Genomic DNA, 22,668 nt, shown 5'->3' with positions numbered 1-22,668 from the left:
CCGTGCCAGATGTGTACGTTGAATCACACTTCCACACACAGAATAGTTACACTTGTGCCTTGTCGTTTCGTACCTTTTATAGTTGCTGGGGACTTAATTAATCAATTGTGTTAACGGAAATTTCCTTTCATTCTTTGTTGTTATTCTATGCATTCAGATTGCGTACTAATACTACTCAGGGCCAACCGGTTACGAGACTTCGTAACCGGACATACAGCTACTAAAAATTATTGCATTTTAAAATTAAGCCCCCATGCACAATCATTCGACTTCCTTGATTCACACGAATGCCACCACAAAGAAATAGACCAATATGGCTGAAACTTGGTGTGCGTTCTTTCCAAAGATGCTACTAACTAAACATGACCTCTATACGCGCTGGTGGTGCCATCTCTCGGACTGTGCGTGGACTTTACAAACGCCCCTCGTACTGTTAACAAAACGAGATAAATGAAAAACAAAATTATACTGGTGTCAAATGTGGTATAAGAGCACTGGAGATACTCCCAGTTTCTTACAAGCTGTTAGATAGATCGTCAGTATGTTTTGAATCATTGTTTCGCCCCAAATTTGTAGAAATTCGTTTTATTTCGTCGACTTGGTACTACATATATAAGGTATATACAACAGCTAAATAAATACAACGCAAAACGCCATCAGTCCCTCTTGTTGGACTTGGTGCTGGTCCTCTTAGGTTTGAATCCGCCAGCAGTCCCCTTCAGCAGCCGCAACACGGCCCTGAACGCCGCTCTGGTGACGAGGAGAGCCAGAAGTGCTGCGGCTACCAGCATGGTGACGACATCTAGCAGCAAGTACTGGTACCAGGCGAGGTCCAGCGCCGCGGACCTGAGGTGTGGTGCCCCCTGGTGCCTGATCACGTACTCTGTCCAGTAGACAGCCTGGTCCAGCGGCTTCACCGGGCGGTCGTGGAAGATGCGGGACAGGCGCCGGGCGTTCCCTCGGTACCTGCACACCGAGAATCAACAGGTACACCAAATACAGACTTTACATCGAACTGTGACCACTGGTATTCCTATACAGGTGACCTACAGTCGATAATCACACTCACTCATTATTCTTAAAATTAACAGCAATAGCAACCCCCAGTCGCAAAAAGGGGGTCTTATAACTTAGGTTTCGGCACTGCTATGAGTATATTCATAACAAATAAAACTCTCAAATTGGCCTATAACGTCATTACAAAATTACAGGAAAGAAAAATTTCTTAAGTATAAGTACTATCTAGCAGTACAAAAAATGAACAGTACTTACACGTCACGCATTAAACTAAAAATCAAGCCATAAAGCTTACGTGTCAAAATTTGTAGTACAGAATACATAAAAGGCAAGCCACTATCGGCTGCTCAAATACGTCGAGCTATGGTTGCATCAGACTGAGGCACCCGCATTAGCAACTGTGGGTAGGTGAACGTTACACCGAGAGTGGCATCTACACTCTTGCTCATAAATTAAGGATAATTGCAGAATGTGGTGCCACACAACGTGGAAAACCGGCACTAACAGCATAGGCACATAGGGAACAGACACGACACAAATCTCTAAGTCCATGGTATTGGTGATAACTTGAGAAATCCATCCCGAAACACATGTGCTACAAAACGCCACTGTTCCCTGCGCATGTACCCCGACATCAATACGGGATATGATCATCATGCACACGTACACAGGCCGCACAACAGGTTGGCATACGCTGGATCAGGTGGTCGAGCAGTTGCAGGGATATAGCCTCCCATTCTTGCACCAGTGCCCTTCAGAGCTCCTGAAGTGTCGTACGGGTTTGAAGAAGTGCAGGGATACGTCGAACAAGAGCATCCGAGACGTACTTGATGGGGTTTAGGTCTGGAGAACAGGCAGGCCACTCCATTCGCCTGATATCTTATGTTTCAAGGTACTCCTTCACGATGGCAGCTCGGTGGTGCCGTGCGTTATCATCTATCAGGAGGAAGGTGGAACCCACTCCACCCCTGAAAAGGCGGACATACTGGTGCAAAATGACGTCCCGATACACCTGACCTGTTACAGTTCCTCTGTCAAAGACATGCAGGGGTGTACGTGCACCAATCGTAATCCCACCCCACAGCATCAAACCAAGACATCCATACAGGTCCCTTTCAAGGATATTAAGGGGTTGGTAACTGGTTCCTGATTCATGCCAGATGAAAACCATGCGAGAATCACTGTCGGACTATACCTGGACTCGTCCGTGAACATAACCTAGGACCTCTGTTCCAGTGACCATGTACTGTGTTCTTGACACCAGGCTTTACGGGCTCTCTGGTGACCAGGAATCAGTGGAATGTACCTTGCGGGTCTCCAGACGAATAAACCATGTCTGTTCTGTCGTCTGTAGACTGTGTGTCTGGAGACAACTGTTCCAGTGGTTGCGGTAAGGTCCTGAGCAAGGCTACCTACAGTACTCCATGGCCGTCTGCAGACATTGATGGTGAGATATCCATCTTCTTGTGCTGTCGTACGCTGTGGACGTCCCATACTATATCGGCTGGACACGTTTCCTGTCTGCTAGAATCGTTGCCATAATCTTGAGATCACACTTTGTGGCACACGGAGGGCCCGTGGTACAACCTGCTGTGTTTGACCAGCCTCCAGTCGTCCTCGTATTCTACCCCTCGTAACGTCATCAATATATGTTCTTCTAACCATTTTCAACACAGAGTCACCATTAGCACGTCTGAAAACGTCTGCACATTTACTCGCTGCACCGTACTCTGACATGCACCAACACACCTCTGCGTATGTGGGCTGCTGCCAGCGCCACCGTGCGACGACCGCAGGTCAAATGCACGTAATGGTCATACCCCGAGGTGATTTAAACCCAGAAACCGCCCACCAGAGCGTTGTTTCACCATGTATCAGCATTATCCTTAATTTATGAGCATGAGTGTAGTAGCCGCAAATACAAACAGGCTACTTAGCCTTCAAAATGTAAATAGCCGAATGTTAGACGAACATTATTTTGTACATGAAGTAAAAGGAAATAATTTTATCTGACAGCAGGAGATACGGTAACAAATTGTCTACATAAGAGTTTATAAATACAGTTTAAAGGCTGAAAACGCCATTTCAGAACTACAAAGGGAGCTGACTACCTCAGCGAGCAGAAAATAATGGTATAACATGAAATGCAGTTAATATAAACTTTTAAAAAACAAAAAATTATTAGTCCACTTAGATAGAAAAATATTTCGGTATCTGCACGAGGGAAATCAAATATCAAGTAACGGCTTTACACCGTTGAAGAAGCTTTTATTACGTAATTGTAGCTGCTCGTTAAGAATCAGACCATCACTACGAGAAAGATGTTTAGAAAGCTCTAATTCTTCGAGAACGTTCAATCTGCGGCCTTCCTTCTCAGTGTGAAAAGCGTTGATATCGTGAACAGCTTCGGGCGCGTGACCTGTAATCAGAAGGTGGTCGGAAAAAGACGAATTCTGGGCGCCAGTGTCATTTTTCCTTAAAACATGTTCCTTGTATGTGACTGTAAAAGCACGTCCTGTTTGTCCTGTGTAGTAAGAAGAGTAAGTGTCGCAAAAAATCTTGTAGACACGAGAGTTTTTCAAAGGAGAACAGGTCGATTTTAAATTGTGAAAAAAGTTTTTTTTTACTATTTTTGGTTGAAAAGGCAACATTACAGCTGTATTTACTACGAAGAAGGCGTTGAATGTGTTAGCAGATGAGCCCCAAGAAAGGAATAGCAAAGAATTTCTTCTTTTGGTTGGACTCAATGACTGAGGTACTAAGTGCAGTAACTCTTTTAACAGTTTTCTTTTTAAGGATATCGTCAACTATGGCAGGTTCGTATTCGTTATTAACTGACCAAATTAATTTCTTCCTCGAATCTTTCTTTCGAGAGTGGAATAGAAGTAGCTCTGTGAACAGCAGAGTGAAAGGAAAAAAAAGCATCTCAATTGTTGCAGCTAACCAAACGCTAGAGCTCGTCAGTGTTCCATCAGCTGCCGAACAACAGCACTGCTTAACAAGGAAACCTCCCAATCGTACCCTCCCCCCCCCCCTCCGGTTTAGTGGTAAAATAGCCCATTGGATAGCCCGTCAAAAACTGTGAAAGGTCTCTGTTGGATTCCTTTCATGTTAATTTCTTAAATATGTTGTCATTTACGGCATAAATTCCTCTTCTAAATTTACTGCGGTGTTTCTGACTATCTGGGAGGAGACTTAGCAGTGAAACGTGTTACTTTTACACATAAACAAGAACGATCTGTCACACTACTACACTTTAAAACACAGTTTATATGTAATTCATGTCACACAGTCTCATACGGAACCTACATCCGCTTTCTTTTATATAATGTATATGATAAGATACTGTCATCCCCCTTCCCTTCTGTGTGAGAGGATGAATGAGCAAATGTACATATTTCTAATTGCATGCTGGATGGTAGCAGACAAGCCTGTCTGCTAGAGAACAGTAGGACCAACGTCGGAACAGGTAGCTACTTTTTCTAAAAGCAAAGAGGTTTCTATACTTAGTATGGTCCTGTTCGTCCCTTGTCACGTCGGTATAGGAAGCTGCCTCTCTGGTCACTTCCGTTTTGTATACGGAAGCACCCTTGGTAGGAGCCAGGTCAGTCTGTCCACGGCGAGCATCTGAAGTGGTAAGATCTCCGGCTAAGCGCGTGTCTGCTAAGTCCGTAGGACAATGGATTTCTTAAGTTCAGCCTAACTGAAAATTTAATCACCTTTTGTCAGGTTTAGCTCTAAAATATCTAATGTTATCTTAAATTGCAACGCAGTGCAATTCGAATGTGAAGTTCAGAATATCTTCCGGTAGTTGCTTTGTCACTACTTTGTGAGTAAAGTGGAACCACGTGTTGATCAGTAACTCTAACTAAGATCATCAATCTTAAATGCGAATGTGCGTGAGATTATAACGTCTCGTCTTGACAATATTTTTCAATATAGCAACTTTTCTTTATGTTCAACCCACGTGGGGTGTACTTTGTAAGACCAGTACCACGTGCTTACACAATTGTTTGACCCATCAGGTTAATAGTAAGACGATAGTAACCAGTTCGAGGTTTTTCTTTTGTAAATTGCTTTTCGATCTAATTTATTCTAATCATCAAAATTATTGTGGAGTTACACTCTTTGTGTAAACCAAGTTGGCCACGTGAAGCATGTGGTGTCAGCATCAAAGTAGCCCTCAGCTATTCTTTTCGGGAACATTTCACAGAGAGGTAGTATGCATTTAGTATACCAGTGTGTGGGAATTTCATGACGGACAGGATTGTGCTACGAACGTAACTTCTTTGGGTGAAAATTGAATCGGTTGGTTGTGGTTAATTTGCTCTTGCATATGTTTCAACGTTCTTCGTGTATTATTTTATGAATGCAGTGTTGTATGCAGTCTCCCAATCTTGGCTCCATATTTGATGTGTTCCAGCCTGCATCTCGTGGTCGTGCGGTAGCGTTCTCGCTTCCCACGCCCGGGTTCCCGGGTTCGATTCCCTCGTGATGGCTGGGTGTTGTGTGATGTCCTTAGGTTAGTTAGGTTTAAGTAGTTCTAAGTTCTAGGGGACTGATGACCATAGATGTTAAGTCCCATAGTGCTCAGAGCCATTTTTTTTGGATGTGTTCCGTAAGATTACAACCTCACATTTGCACAATCCTAAATAAGGCACCAGTTTAGTTGTGAATCAAATTTAACATGCTGAAATATCAATGATCAATGTTAAAACAAATTTCCAAATATAAACTGATTTATTTCTTTTTATTTAAATTCTCTTTTATATATATATATATATATATATATATATATATATATATATATATATATATATATATATAAATATATATATCACCGGTTGTCGTAAGATGACTATTAGAAGATTATAATTAATGTTAGTCTGGTTGGTAATTTGGTAAGCTAGACTGGATGCCTGGTGAAACAGTTGTCCAGTAATGCAAGGTTAACTTCCCCAGACAGCTCACAGCTTTTAACCCGCTTTTATGGTCTTGAATATCAGCATATTGAAATCACATTTTTAATACTGCAGTGTGACTGACTAGAGACGGGGAGTACCGTACTGTGATTGGTTGTAGGTAGGGGGAGTGACTAGTAACAGCTGTCAGTACCAGAGACAGGGATTCGAGTGGCATTGTTCTGGATGTCTTGTCCGAAAATTGCCTTGATCACAGAGTTAGAGAAACCATCTCATGAGGGTCATGTGTTAGACCTCCTGGCAACGAACAGACCTGAACGTATCGAATCAGTTAACGTAGAGGAAGGTATAAGGCTGTGACAGCATCTATGACGACGAGTCCTGCAAGGATTGATAAGAAAGGTAGGAAGATATATTTGCTTAGCAAGGGTGACAGGATACAAATTTCAGAATATGTCAGCAGTCAGCATCAAATATTAGGTGATGAGGGCGAAGATGTGGAGAACAAATGGAAAAAATTCAAACGTATCGTTCAATATGCCGTAGCCAAGTATGTTCCGAGTAAGGTTTTAAGGCATGGGAAATATCCATCATGGATCAAAAGCCGTGTTACAAAAGCGCTACGTAAACAAAGAACACTTCATCTCAGATTCAAGAGAAGTAAAAACCTGGCTGACAAACGAAAGCTGATCAAAGCGAAAAAGAGCGTAAGGAGAGCAATGAGAGAAGCGTTCAATGATTTTGAAAGTAAGATGTTGTCAACCGACCTGAGTAAAAATCCTAAGAGATTTTGGTCCTATTTAAAATCAGTAAGTGAATCAAAATCATCTATTCATTCTCTCAGCGATCACACCGGCACCGAAACGGAAGATAGCAGAGAGAAGTCCGAAATACTGAATTCGGTCTTCCGAAGTTGTTTCACCGTGGAAGATCGTAACACTGTCCCTCCTTTCAACCGTCGTGCGAACGTCGAAATGGCAGATACTGAGATAACCGATTGCAGAATTGAAAAGCAGCTACAATCGCTTAGAAGTGGAAAGGCGTCAGGACCAAATGAGATACCTGTAAGATTCCATAAAGATTATGCGAAAGAACTTGCTTCCCTTCTAGCAATAATATAGCGTAGGTCGCTTAAGCAACGAAAGGTACCTAATGACTGGAAAAAAGCTCAGGTCCTTCCCGTTTTTAAGAAAGGCCGTACACAATTATAGACCTGTATCTTTGACGTCAGACTGTTGTAGAATTATGGGACATGTTTTATGCGCACGAACTGTGACGTTTTTGGAAAAGTAACATCTCCTATAAAAAATCAATGTGGATTCCGCAAACAGAGATCCTGAGAAACTCAGCTCGCTCTGTTCCTCCATGAGATCCACAGAGCAGTGGACAATGGCGCTCTGGTTGGTGCCGTGTTCCTTGATTTCAATAAGGCATTTAACACCATCCCACATTGCCGTTTAATGAAAAAAATACGAGCTTAAGAAGTATCGGAGCAGACTTGCGACTGGATTCAAGACTTTCTTGCAGATAGAACTCAACAGGTCGCTCTTAACGGAAGAAAATCGAAAAATATTAAGCTAATATCCGGAGTACCACAGGGGCGTGTGATAGGATCGTTGCTGTTCACAATATATATAAATGATCTAGTAGAAAGCGTCGGATGCTCATTAAAGCCATTCGCCGATGATGCAGTTGTCTATACCATAGAAGCAACGTCAGAAGATAGTAAGAATTTGCAGAACGATCTGGAGAGAATTGACGAATGGTGTAGGCTTTGGCAGTTGACCCTGAACGTAAATAAATGTAACATATTACGCAAACATGTGAAAAGAAATCTACTACTGCACAGCTACACTATTGATGACAAACAGCTGGAGACAGCGTCTACCGTAAAATATGTAGACGTAACTATCCAGAGCGACCTTAAGTGGAATGACCACATAAAACAGATAGTGGGAAAAGCAGAGACCAGACTCAGATTCATAGGAAGAATCTTAAGGAAATGTAACTCACTCACGAAAGAAGTGGCGTATAAGGCGCTTGTTCGCCCGATTCTTGAGTATTGTTCATCTATCTGGGATCCATATCAGGTAGGATTGATGGAGGAGATAGAGAAGATCCAACGAAGAGTGGGTCGTTTTGTCACGTGATCGTTTAGCTGGCGAGAGGGCGTTACGGAGAAGCTAAACAAACTCCACTGGCAGACGTTACAAGAGAGGCGTTGTACATCACGGAGATATTTACTACTGAAACTTCGGGACAGCACTTTTCAGGAGAAGTTGGATAACATATTACTACCTCCCACATAAACCTAGCGCATTGACCACGAGAAAAAAATTCAAGAAATTAGAGCCAGCGCAGAGGCTTACCGACAATCATTCTTCCCACGCACTATTAGCGAGTGGAACAGGGTTGGAGGGTGTAACGGAACTGAAATGATGGTGGGCTGACAGTAATTTGGAGCCCGCGCGTCGGAAACAGGCGCGCTGGTGTGAGACTGCCAGGGAGTGCACCCTGATGCCATCTATTGGCGAAACTGGGAATTAGCGCTGCCTCTCGGGCAATGCACTAAGCTCTCGGAGTCAAATGTATTCTTTTTCTTGGTAATTATAAGTTATTACTGTATGATTTAATGTTATAAGGTGCTAGTAGTAAATTATTATGACTGGTATGAACTCCAGGGTAATAAACATGAATATTCTTAAATACTAAATGATTTCGGTGAAAAGGTGGTAGGGGAACGCCCCCACTCTTGGTGAGACGAGCGTAGCTAGAGGTAGCTGGAGACACAGGGACTGAACAATGGAATGGCCTGGGGAGTGTTGACGTGAGCGGACGTGCGTAACTGTGCTCACGCAAAAGTGTTTGTGCAACAGCGAAGAGGCGAATATCGTCGCCGTTTGTGGAGTGGAACGCGACGAATGTTTGTCGAAGCCATCTCTATGCCACTGGGGCTGATTGTAAGAGTTCCTGCGCCCAGATTTCATGGCGGACGTGCAGTAGCTTATACGAGTGCTACAGCTCGTAGTTCCAGCCGCCATTAAGGGCATGAAGCGTGAAGAGCTGCGTTAGCCACCTGCATCTCACCACCGGCACCGACACGTCTACCCAAGGCAAGACTGCTTGCAAATGTTAAGTCGAACTTTGTATACATGTAAAAGGAGAATACCAGTTTTCTTTTATGCAAGGGCTGAGGACAGAATATAGTAATGAGTAAAATTACGACGCATGTTGTTCATTGTAAAGTGTAGTAACCTGAAACATAGTGTAGTGAAATCAGACTGAGGCCACCATCGCCTCTTTCATTTACAATTCTTTTGGTTGTAGAATAATTTAGCGTATAAGAATGTTGAAAAGAGCAATGGTCACACCAGAATGAGTCGCCTATTTATAGTTACTTAAATTTTTCTGAGTAACCTTTCAAGTAAAGTCACTTAACTAATTCTATAGCAATTGTCCAAAGAGTAATATCCAAAATCATTAAATAAGTTGAAGGATAGAATTTTGTTAACCTAAGTTGCATAAATTGTCTTGGTGGTAATTACCAAGCCAACTCACAGAAATTGAGAGAGTATTTGCTTTGTAGAATCACCTAGAATGATCAGAAATAGTAATATTCAGAATTAAGTTTAAATTCAACTCAAGCCGTTTCACTTTGAAACGAGCCAAAAAATTGATTTATTCTTTTGCTCCTTCAGAGCTGGCGACCGTAGTTATAAGTATTTTCAGGAGGATTCGACGGTAAGTCTGCTGCTCTCGTCGTGCTGATAGGATTAACCACTGCTGCTAGCAGTGGTGATTGGATACATAAGCTCACTACCAAGTTAAGTGGGTCAGGTAGGCAGTGTTACCGTGTGAACTGTAGGGCACTGTAGGCCGTGGATCGAACCCGTTCAATCATCACAGCTCTTTGAGAAATAGTCCGGTTAGGAGTGTACTAATCATTAGGTAAATACTGGCGAGTAACGGTCAAAAAGGTATACGCAAGTGAATTTAGCAAGGTCCATGTAGCACCTAGTTAATGTGATGTAATGGCGAGGGTAGGAGTGGAGTAAAAGTGAGTTGAGCTTGTGGCAGCTGTGCTGTTTTCAAAGATTAATAACGTGAATTCACTACTACCTCGTACCATTAGGGCTGAGCTATTTACGGTTAAAATACGTAGCAGTAAGCGCGAAGGCGTGACAGCTACAAGTCCGTATTGGCTTAATACATACGGAAGTAGGAAGCGGGTCATTCTGTCAGTGGAGGGGTTAAAACAACGGAGTCACTTGAGAACATACCCCATTTACTGATGGAAAGATTCGGCGGTTCGGTCGCATGTGGCGACCGTGACAGGACTTACCAAGTTTGTAGAATAATGGCTGCAATAAAAGTGTTTTATATAAACTGGTAGTTTCAAGAAAATTTTAAATTTAAAATTCTGTTGTAGACAAATATACCACAATTGGTAAGTTCAAGACGACAACCTGCTAAGCAGCAAAAGGAAGTCCAATAGTAGGAGTTAAACAAGTAATACTTGGTTTAATAAACATTTCTATTAGGCACGAAATACAGCAGCATAAGATGGAGTCGAATAGTAACAAGCAAGACGAAAACATTAAAAGGTCAGACCCAGAGTTAGGGACCATAGATACTGTTGTAGGGTTGGAAAATCCTATAGATGAATCCACACCCACAAGACAGGAGGAACGGGAAGTGAAACCAAAGGTAGTGAAAAGTGAACCCAATGTATCTGTGGATGCAAGTCACAAGGGAGGGGATATGGAATTAACAAGTTTGTTAAATAGTATGATGGCGCAAATTCGAGAAGGGAATGCTAGTTTGAAAGCAGAAATGGCTAGTCATGTATCCCAACTGGATGAAAACCTATCTGGTAAAATAAAAACCAATTTAGATATTTTGAATACGCAAAGCCAACGTACCACAGAGTTAAACAAATCAGTAAATAGCATTAGGGCTGAAATATCAAATGTTCAGAGAAAAGTCACAGAAATAGAGAAAAGATTTGATACCGAAATTCAGAGAATAGAGAAATCAGTGGAACCTTTGGTTAGTGAAAAATTAGAACCGATAATTGAAAGTAAATTACAGGTGATAGTACCAGTTGTAAAGAAAGAGATTGTTAAAGAAATGGCAGCTGATATTGAAACACTGCGCAATACCATGTTGAGTTTTGATGCATGTGTGCAGGAGCAGGAAAATACACTGCGTAATGAGATAAAATTGTTAAGTCAGCAAGTTCAGAATCAGACGTTTCTTAACTGTAGTGGTATCCCATTGGTAATGCAAAAATCGGAAATACTGAGTAGGGAGGAAAAATACGATCCTCAAAAGAAACAAGGTGGATGGCATCCAATGGATTTTAAAAAAAAATTGTGAACGTGTCTTACCAACAGACATGTCGGATAAAGAAAAAATTAATTTAGTAATAGACGCTTTAGCAGGTCATGCTAAACGTTGGGGATTGAATTTGGATATCGACAATTTGAAGTTTACAGACTTCAAAGAAAAGTTCCTTGAGGAATTCTGGGGCACACAACAGAGGGATAGGTTGCGGAGAGAATTCGTTGTCGCCAGAATGCCAGAACATGGGCGTGGGCTCATGAAAGAATACTGTGAAGGATGGTTCAAGCGTTTGGAGTATCTTAAAGATCGTAGATCAGAATCGGAGATAGTGTGGGAGTTGTGGAAAAAGCTACCTGACGATTCAAAGCGTTATGTAGGAGGCACTCATCGAACATTCGATGAATTTTTAGAAAAAATCGAGAATGAAGATAGGTGGCGTGAAACTAGAGAGTTTCGAGGTTTCAGAAATCAGAATGGAATAGTAAAAGGTGGTAGGAATGAACCGCAAATTAACATGATGAGAGGAAGAGGTCGAGGAGGTAACTCTCAGCGAGGGAGAGGACACTATCAGGGAAACGGGATGCATTATCAAAATCAGGAAAACTAAATACCACGCAGGTCAAGGGCCTAACGCGCGCGGAAAGAAAGAAATGGCCCAAATATAGGGAAGATCGGAGTAGTCAGTACTATAGTAGGATAGTGCGTCGTTCGCCTGAAGAGCAGTTACATAAACGAAACTTTGCGAAGTATAATGCAGGGATACAAACAGAGGAGAGAGAGCAGGGAGGAATTATTAAGGGAAATGAAGTAGGAAAAGAATATCGGTCGGATGTGAAGGCTCACGTGAATGAAATAAGTACAATTCGAGGTCAGAGTGACGAATTGATGAAGGAAGAGTCAGAGAAGGCGTTGTTTGTCGGTAGGGATGGCAACTGTGCAGAGAGGCAGGGGCAAGGTAGGAGTGATGTGATTTATGGTAAAAGGTTCGTACGAATAGTCGACGAATCGCATCGAGAAGTAATTAAAGAGGAAAGGGTGGATAAGAAAAAGGGGCATAGTGCAGGGACGCATGCCGATTCAGAAATTACCTCGTATGCAGAACATGTACATCAGCTCAAAAGCCAGCCAGCACAATTAGAAAGATCTTCCACTCAAGTGATTAGTTTGGACCCGAATATGACAGTGTTAGAGAGCCATACCGATTATGATGTGTACCTAGTGACAGCAAGAGTACATGACTGTGATGAAGATTCTTTTAGAGAAATTAGAGAAAGTGTATCTAACCAAGAGAAAGAGTGTTGTGATCCCTGTAGTACTGAAGCAAATGAGTTGAGTGATACTGGAATTCCATTAGTAGGGGAAAATAATGAAAGTAAGAGTGGCGAATGCACTATCCAACAAAGGGTAAGTAGAGAAATGGATTATAATTTGCGAGAATTATTTGAATCCGAAGAAGGTCATATTTCTAAGGAGGAGGAATTATCGTCAGAATCATCAGAAAGCATCCAGGGAGAAAAAGAAGTAGAGGAAGTTTCCGATTCCGCAACCGAGAGTTCAGGCATGACAGATTCGAATGAGAACGAGATGGCATTAAAGAGCCTAGACGAAGGACTATTGGAAAAAGTGGTGAAAGAATTTAGGATGAAAAGGAGAAAGAAACCTCCAGATGGAATGGTCAGTATAAAAACCGGAAAAATAATATGGCAAGACTTGGCGGTGGAAAAGGATTTATTATGGGAAGATAAAGAAAGTATGAAAGAGGACAATAGGATGCAAACAATCCTGCCCATTAATGTATGTGGGTACGATTTATATGTATTGTTGGATACTGGTGCTCAAATAAGTGCTATTTCGCACACATTTTTTGAGATGATCAAAGAGCAACGAGGAGTAGTCATGATGCCAGTAACAGGTGTTAAAGTGATAGGGGCGACAGGGAAATGTAGTAAACCTGTTAAACATCAAGTGATGATGGAATTTAAGATAAAAAACAAGCAATTTTCGAATGCATTTTTAGTAGTTCCAGAGCTCAGTGCCGAGATCATTTTAGGCATTGACTGGTTAATAAAACAGAAAGTAATTATAGATTGTGACAAAGGGATAATAGTTTGTAAAGTTGATAGTGCGGTATTAGAAATACCATTTGAATCATCTAGAGTAATGGAAGAGAACCAGATGAGATGGGTAGAATTTAGAGATGATCATGATTCAGGAATAGGTCAAAAATTCGATTGGTGTCTGGTGAGGCAGATAGTTGAAGATGGAAATAAGGAGACACTCCTTCGAAATGTAGTGGATAAAACGGAAGGACTATCTGATGCCCAAAGGGAGGATCTATGGCAAATTCTGAAAGAAAATCAGGAGGTATTTTCAGACAAACCGGGACGAGTGATAAATTATGAGTACTGCATGGAGGTAGAGGAGCATGAACCTTTCTTTAAACCACCATATAATGTACCCGTGTCTAAGAAAGAAGCAGTTCAAAAAGAAATAGATAAAATGGTTTCATGTGGGGTCATTGAACGGAGTTCTAGCCCATATAATAACCCACTGGTGATAGTAGGTAAGAAGGATGGAAGTGTACGAATAGTGATAGATGCTCGTACTCTGAATAAAGTAGTGAAGAGGGAGTTGGATAGTCCAGAGAACATAGATAATTTATTGCAGAAGTTTAATGGTGTAAAGTACATGACTAGTTTAGACCTAACTGCAGGATACTGGCAAATCCCATTAAGTGAGGAGTCTAGGAAGTACACGGCATTTTTATTCAATGGCAAATGCTACCATTTCACAGTGGTACCATTTGGCCTAAATACTTCCGTTTCAGTGTTCATTCGGGCTTTAGACAAAATTTTAGGGAGTGAACTTAGTTCGCTAATCACGGTTTATGTAGATGATCTGTTAATTGCTACAAGGACATGGGAAGAGCACATGGAGTTATGCAACAGGGTGTTCAAAGCTTTAATTAAAGGAGAAATGACCCTGAACCTGAAAAAATGCGAGTTTGTGAAGAAAGAAATAAAGTTTTTAGGTCACATAGTAACACCAGAGGGAATTGGAAAGGATCCAGATAAAGTCAAAACAATAAGAAATTGTCCGGCTCCCAAGAATAAAAAACAACTAAAGTCGTTTATAGGACTTTGTTCCTTTTATCGTAAGTATGTGGATGATCAGGTGTTCAATAGCCCACATCTGAACAACCTACTTAAGAAGAACAGTGTGTATATGTGGACTGAGGAATGTGAAACAGCATTCAACCGGCTAAAAGACAATTTGGCTAAAAACATAAAGTTATGGCACCCTGACCTGTGTGAACCATTCCACATGGCAACAGATAGTTCAGATTATGGATTGGGAGTATCCATATTCCAGGAGGTAATGATAGATGGGGAAAAAACTCATAGACAAATAGCATTTGCGAGTAGAACCATGTCTAAGTATGAAAGAAACTATACGGTTTCAGAGAAGGAGGCTTTAGCTATAGTATGGGGTTTTAGGAAATTTCAACTTTTCTTATGGGGACATAAGACTGTGGTCCATACAGACCACAAAGCTTTAATATTTTTGAAGGACTGCAGATTGTTACATAACAGGTTGACCAGATGGGCGCTGTTTTTACAACAGTTTGATATAGAGATCAAGTATGTTAAAGGGAAAGAACATGCAGTACCGGATGCTTTGTCGAGGTTACCGGAAGGATGTGAGACACTAGAAAGTGTAAGGAATAGGGAAGATGTTTTTGAGGTGAATTACTTCAAAAAAAAAGCGGAAGGAAGAGAAAAAATTAGGGAAATATGTCGGAATATGCGAAGATATCAAAGTGATGATGATGCACTCAAGTCGGTAAAGGTCAAGTTTGACAATCCGGACGCATCTAACATAAGGGCTTCATATAAAATACATAAAGGTGTACTGTATCTTCAAAGATTAAATAATCCAGGGAAGTGGAGAGTATGTTGGCCGGAACAACACACTGAAGTGCGGATAGATTATGTTCACTTGGCATATGGCCATTGTGGTGCACGGAAGTGTACCGATAAGTTAGATGAATGCATTACCTTTAACAACATGGCACGAAGGGTAGCACAGAGGATAAGATCTTGTGATCTATGCCAAAAGGCGAAAGTAACAAATGCAACTAATCAAGGGCCCATGCAATCAATAAAACCTGATGAAGTATTAGAAATAGTAGCAGTAGATATCTTTGGACCATTACCGAAAACCATGGGGGGTTTTGTGTACATATTTGTAGCAGTTGAACTTTTCTCAAAGTATATAAAGCTATATCCCTTGAGAAAAGCTACTGCCAGAGCTGTGTATGATAAAATGGTGTGTGATTATTTTGTGAAAGTAGGGAAGCCAAAGAGAATATTATGAGATAATGGTGTTCAGTTTTGCTCAAAAATGTGGAAGGATGGGATAACTGAGAAACAGGTAGAAGTGGTCCATATCTCAGCTTATCACCCATCAAGCAATCCGGCAGAAAGATATATGCGTGAGATAGGTCGGTTATTTAGGACGTACTGCCATAGTAACCACAAGAAGTGGGGCATGTATGTGAGTGAATTCGAAGAAATCATGAATTCATTAACAAACGAGAGCACTGGATTTACTCCAGAAGAAATCCTGAAAAAGACGAGAAGTAAAAGTCTAGTAGAAGACCTACTAGAATTTCCAGATAGAGTTGAATTAGATTATGATAGTAAAAAGAACTTAGTAAAAGACAAGATGAGAAAACAAGCAGATGCGAGGATTCGTCGTCATGACGAAAAAGTAAGGAATCCTAAATTCAAAATAGGTGATCTCGTTCTTGTAAAAACACATGAAAAGTCAAGTGGAATTAATAATGAGATCAGCAAATTTAAATATATATATAATGGACCATTTAAAATAGTGTCCATACCCAATGTGAATGCTTATTATTTAGAGTACCCATTAACAGGCAAACGCCTGAGAGTAAGAAACATAGTGGATCTCAAAAGGTATGAACCACGAATTCTACCAGATTGTAATTAAATATATAAATAAATATTAAAGTAAACCTATATGTAAATAGTTTTGATTCTTTTGTTCTATGTGAAAGGTAAATGTTCACTAAAATATGTTGCAGTATTCTAATGAAACTTCTAGTTTAAGTAGAGACTAAACAGACTTGGAAAGACTGAGCTTCTAAGAAAGCCTTAATAGATGTGTAAATAAGTGTTGTGGAAGAGGTAGAAAAGTGAGGAGGTAAAGTGAAAAGGACGGGCTATAAAGTAATAGGCGCTTAACGTGTGTTATACTTGCCTGAGATAAAAGAAGTGTATTTAAAATTTTTGTAAAAAAAATATGTTTAAAGTGTACTGTGTTTAGATGTAAGAAAATTGTAAAGAATATATGTAAATCATTTATGTAATGTTTAGCAGGAAAGATAGAAAGAATTGGTGTTTAATTTTAAATAAGTAATATAAGAACCGAGGTGTATCAGTAAGAAAGGGAAATCCCTTGGTAAAAAGCTTAACGAAAATTTCAGATTCATTATAGGAGAGACTTCTTATTGAATTATCACTATTAGATACTTCAATAAGAAGTGGGGCATGTGTAACGGAACTGAAATGATGGTGGGCTGACAGTAATTTGGAGCCCGCGCGTCGGAAACAGGCGCGCTGGTGTGAGACTGCCAGGGAGTGCACCCTGATGCCATCTATTGGCGAAACTGGGAATTAGCGCTGCCTCTCAGGCAATGCACTAAGCTCTCGGAGTCAAATGTATTCTTTTTCTTGGTAATTATAAGTTATTACTGTATGATTTAATGTTATAAGGTGCTAGTAGTAAATTATTATGACTGGTATGAACTCCAGGGTAATAAATATGAATATTCTTAAATACTAAATGATTTCGGTGAAAAGGTGGTAGGGGAACGCCCCCACTCTTGGTGAGACGAGCGTAGCTAGAGGTAGCTGGAGACACAGGGACTGAACAATGGAATGGCCTGGGGAGTGTTGACGTGAGCGGACGTGCGTAACTGTGCTCACGCAAAAGTGTTTGTGCAACAGCGAAGAGGCGAATATCGTCGCCGTTTGTGGAGTGGAACGCGACGAATGTTTGTCGAAGCCGTCTCTATGCCACTGGGGCTGATTGTAAGAGTTCCTGCGCCCAGATTTCATGGCGGACGTGCAGTAGCTTATACGAGTGCTACAGCTCGTAGTTCCAGCCGCCATTAAGGGCATGAAGCGTGAAGAGCTGCGTTAGCCACCTGCATCTCACCACCGGCACTGACACGTCTACCCAAGGCAAGACTGCTTGCAATTGTTAAGTCGAACTTTGTATACATGTAAAAGGAGAATACCAGTTTTCTTTTATGCAAGGGCTGAGGACAGAATATAGTAATGAGTAAAATTACGACGCATGTTGTTCATTGTAAAGTGTAGTAACCTGAAACATAGTGTAGTGAAATCAGACTGAGGCCACCATCGCCTCTTTCATTTACAATTCTTTTGGTTGTAGAATAATTCAGCGTATAAGAATGTTGAAAAGAGCAATGGTCACACCAGAATGAGTCGCCTATTTATAGTTACTTAAATTTTTCTGAGTAACCTTTCAAGTAAAGTCACTTAACTAATTCTATAGCAATTGTCCAAAGAGTAATATCCAAAATCATTAAATAAGTTGAAGGATAGAATTTTGTTAACCTAAGTTGCATAAATTGTCTTGGTGGTAATTACCAAGCCAACTCACAGAAATTGAGAGAGTATTTGCTTTGTAGAATCACCTAGAATGATCAGAAATAGTAATATTCAGAATTAAGTTTAAATTCAACTCAAGCCGTTTCACTTTGAAACGAGCCAAAAAATTGATTTATTCTTTTGCTCCTTCAGAGCTGGCGACAGTAGTTATAAGTATTTTCAGGAGGATTCGACGGTAAGTCTGCTGCTCTCGTCGTGCTGATAGGATTAACCACTGCTGCTAGCAGTGGTGATTGGATACATAAGCTCACTACCAAGTTAAGTGGGTCAGGCAGGCAGTGTTACCGTGTGAACTGTAGGGCACTGTAGGCCGTGGATCGAACCCGTTCAATCATCACAGCTCTTTGAGAAATAGTCCGGTTAGGAGTGTACTAATCATTAGGTAAATACTGGCGAGTAACGGTCAAAAAGGTATACGCAAGTGAATTTAGCAAGGTCCATGTAGCACCTAGTTAATGTGGTGTAATGGCGAGGGTAGGAGTGGAGTAAAAGTGAGTTGAGCTTGTGGCAGCTGTGCTGTTTTCAAAGATTAATAACGTGAATTCACTACTACCTCGTACCATTAGGGCTGAGCTATTTACGGTTAAAATACGTAGCAGTAAGCGCGAAGGCGTGACAGCTACAAGTCCGTATTGGCTTAATACATACGGAAGTAGGAAGCGGGTCATTCTGTCAGTGGAGGGGTTAAAACAACGGAGTCACTTGAGAACATACCCCATTTACTGATGGAAAGATTCGGCGGTTCGGTCGCAAGGGATTAGATAGTGGTGCCGAAAGTACCCTCCGCCACACGCCATTAGGTGGCTTGTGGAGTATGATGTAGACGTGACGCGTAAAATCCATGTTTGACCATCACCTGCTTTTTTTAAATTTAAAACCCAAATATCGACCGGTTTCAATGACAGACCATCTTCACGGATTAGGATTCAAACATTTTAGGCTACAACATCACTTAAATAATGGCCACGTCTCATATGTAGAGTAAGCCATGAATTCAGGTGTAACACACGCGACATTAAAAGCTGATGGACAAACATGCGTTTTATAAGTACATATGTTCTTAAAGGTTTCTGAGGACACTAATGAAAAATGTAGTACAGGACAAATGCAGGTGATGGTGAATTAAACTTTTTGATCTAATTTTTTTTGTTTAACTTTGTACATTTCCTCATAAAAGACGTCCAAAGAACCTATCGTCAACTGCAGAGCGATGTGCAATTCTTACAGACAGCTGCTGTGGTGCTAATCTGAGCTCATTCGTACGCTTGTTTACTTGAGCACACGGGCGCAGTATACGAACGAGAAGTTCCTCCTTTGTAGCTACTTTGCGCTTGTAGATTTCGTTCTTGGGTCAACTCCACAAACATTAATCTAACAGAATAAGATCGGGTGACCTCAGCAGCCAAGAGATGGCTCCAACGCCCAGGGCACGTTCCAGTGAGGTGCTGTGCTGTACTGTGCCACTGGCTACAAGAAATGCGCTGTACATGAAATTGTTGGCAAAGGAATATCCTCCAAGTACTGTGGTAATACATTTTGAACATAATCCAGAAACAGTACCCCATTAAGACGGATTTGTAAAGCAACTGGATCGATGATTTGGCCACCAACGATACCGCAGTTCATGTTCACAGAGGAACGTCGTTGACAGTTTGTTTCCACAGTAGCGTGCAGATTGTCATCTGCCCACATATGAGAGAGGAGCGCCTTATTGACGCTGTCGCGTGCAAATGTTGACTCATCGGTGAAGAGGCTGCATGGAATACAGCGTTCATTGGCAACGATCCATCGACAGAATTCCTTTCGTTTGGTATCATCTCCTACATGCAGATGTTGCACACTCTGCCAACGATACCATTGCAGGCCCTGCTCATGTACTGTGCGCATCACTCGTGTTTGAGGAATACCAAGCTGTGCAACTATTCTTCTAGAGGTGGAAGTCGGGCTGCGTTGTATTATTTCAAGAGTGTTCTCATCTTCTTGTTAGTTGGGGCGTTCAGATACACCATTTACGCTGGAAAGCGTACCACACTCGCGCTATCTGTCAAATTACTTGCTACGAGGGCTGTCCAGAAAGTAAGTTACGATCGGTCGCGAAATGGAAACGACTATGAAAATCCGATAAAGCTTTGAAAAGATGTGTTGGGCAGTGTCTCTAGTATGACTCTAGGTAGAATTATGTCGCTCTTTTCATTCCTGAGCTCTTAGTGAGCGCGTAAAGATGTTATAGAAAATAGTGTCTCCCGCCAAGTACGAGGGCCTGGTGAGAATTTTCCCCTGAAGCTATGCAACCAACATTACATATCTGTCGTGCGGTTTCTTCTTCAAGACAATGCTCAGCCTGATTCTGCAAGGGCAATGAAGATGTTCCTGCATCGTTTCAATTGGAAATGTTTGGTTACCCACAATACAGCCCGTAATTGTCTCCCACTGAGTTTCATCTCTGGTCAAACGAACCATTGGCTATGAAGACAACATTTTGGCACAGACAACGAGCTTTAGGCCAGCGTAGAGAATTGGCGGAAAGCACTGGCGACTGCCTTGTATGATGAGGGTATTGCAAAGTTGGTACAACGCTACGACGAATGTCTGAGTCAGAACGCCGACTACGTAGAGAAGTAGCTGAAAGGTGTAGCTAACTGTTACAAATGAAACATTTCTGATTTTCAGTGTGATTTTCATTTCGCGATCAATCGTAACTTACTTTCTGGACAGCTCTCGTAAATATCCCGTTATCCGGAACTCTGCGTTTAGGGAATCGTCGTTCGTATTCGCGAACGGCGACTCTGAAGTTTCCGTTTCAGAACCTGTAGACAAAGATCGTGTCAGCATACTCCGCATGTATGAAGACCTGCGACATTTTCACTAAACTAACCAGTACTGTTTTGACTGCACACGTAACAGCACTGTAGCACACTGGTGCAAGTGCTGTGCACGCAAGCGGGATTCGTCGCCCCACCATGCACAAGTGAAGTGCGCACGAAAATGAACTGCGAAGACAGCACTACGTAGCGTCGTGTCGCTTTGGTTGTATCTGCTGTCACTGCTGGTGAAGAAGGACGTACGAGTGAAGCCCACGGTTTTCAAACAGCTGTACTTCGGATATGGTTTAGAAAAGGGCATTTGTAAGTTACAAGTTCCTGAAACCTGGTAATCTAGGAAGGCAGGATTGGGTAAAGATTGTGGACGGGGCCCGAATCAATTACTATTGGTTTGCTTTGGAATTTCACTCGTTTATTTTAATAAATAATTTTTGAAAACAAGCCAAAGAGGTCGCAATCACATTTTTAAGGCACGTAACCACAACGACGGCTCAAGGCCTATAAAGCCCAAAATGGCAATTATTAAAAAATTTAGCAAACACACATACAATACAGACAACAAATAATTTTTGAAAATAAGCCAATGTGGTCGCAATCAGAATTTTAAAGCAAGTAACCACAACCACGGCTGAAGGCCTTTAACGCCAAAATGGCAGTTATAAAAAATTCAACAATATACTGTCAAACGGAGAATGGCATAGCGAAGGTTAATTAAAAAAAACAAATAACAGATCACCAAACAAGTGAGACAAATGATGGTAACTTTATAATACAATAATAAAATAAAACACAAGGGCCTGTGACAGACGGTGCTGCAGGAATCGACCTCTCAGTAGGTCACACCAACAACACTCGCGAGCGAAGAGAAAGGCAGCCAAGAGTTGCATTCAGATCACAAGATGGTATCTCGGACTAGTGGCAGTCTAACGAGCGACTAACGATATCTTGGTGAGGCTACTTGACATCCAACAAAACAAGTGCAAAATTTAAAATTACGCCAAGGCCAGAACCAGCGGTCTGGGCTCCGCCCGCAGGATACTGTGCTTAGAGCTCCCAGAACAAGAAGGAATGACCACCACTATGGTAGAAGAACGCCACCCAGCCTACAGTCAAGAACTTGCACGCCTCACCGGAGAGCGGCGGGAAGGCGACAAAATGTATACTGCCGTTACATACACTAACTCCCAGGGCAGGTAACTGGGTCGTTAGCGGCCACAAGACAGGAAAATACCGCTGGTTGAACTTAACACTGTAAGAAGCTGAAAATAGTAAATAGCAATTAGAAGCTCAGGAAGGCAAATCAGATCCGCCCTCCCCAGGTACTCCAAGATGGCTCTGAGCACTATGGGACTTAACTGCTGTGGTCATCAGTCGCTTAGAACTTAGAACCAATTAAACCTAACTATAACCTAACATCACACATATCCATGCCCGAGGCAGGATTCGAACCTGCGACCGTGGCGGTGGTGCGGTTCCAGATTGAAGCGCCTAGAACCGCTCGGCCACAGCGGCCGGCCCAGGTACTCCACCCGCTGCTTTTCGCCTCGGCGACACTACGAGCAGCAACACGAACCCAAGTCACTGCAGAATCGCGAGATTTCACAATGGTGGAGGTTTCTCTACGCGAATTGGAATGCACTCAAACATGCAGGATCCGGTTTCGACGAGGTCGTGCACCCTCGTGGCCACTGCCCTTCGATCCGGCAGTCCATACACGCCGCCAGCGGTCCCGGCGTGTTGTCGCTCTGCGCGGACCTCGCTGCTCCTCCGTCCCCAACCGAACTCCATCCTCACACCACACGGAAGAAACACAAGGTCGTCCCAAAAATAGGGCAG

General features: G+C 41.9%; 1 protein-coding gene across 4 annotated transcripts in view; it reads right to left on the bottom strand.

The window, feature by feature from the left end:
* Positions 1-245: 245 nt before the first annotated feature.
* Positions 246-22,668, bottom strand: part of LOC126419833 (UDP-glycosyltransferase UGT5-like) — a 199,221-nt gene continuing 176,798 nt past the window's right edge. The window contains exon 7 of one of the 4 annotated variants that reach the window (XM_050087069.1): positions 246-966. In XM_050087069.1, the coding sequence (XP_049943026.1) occupies positions 657-966 (310 nt within the window). In that variant the 3' untranslated portion in view covers positions 246-656. The remainder of the gene's footprint in view (positions 967-22,668) is intronic. The other 3 variants (XM_050087068.1, XM_050087067.1, XM_050087066.1) reach the window with 3 other exon arrangements.

This window comes from Schistocerca serialis, chromosome 9, assembly GCF_023864345.2.
Source record: "Schistocerca serialis cubense isolate TAMUIC-IGC-003099 chromosome 9, iqSchSeri2.2, whole genome shotgun sequence".
Classification (NCBI taxonomy): domain Eukaryota; kingdom Metazoa; phylum Arthropoda; class Insecta; order Orthoptera; family Acrididae; genus Schistocerca; species Schistocerca serialis.
This window is presented reverse-complemented; position numbering and strand designations above follow the sequence as displayed.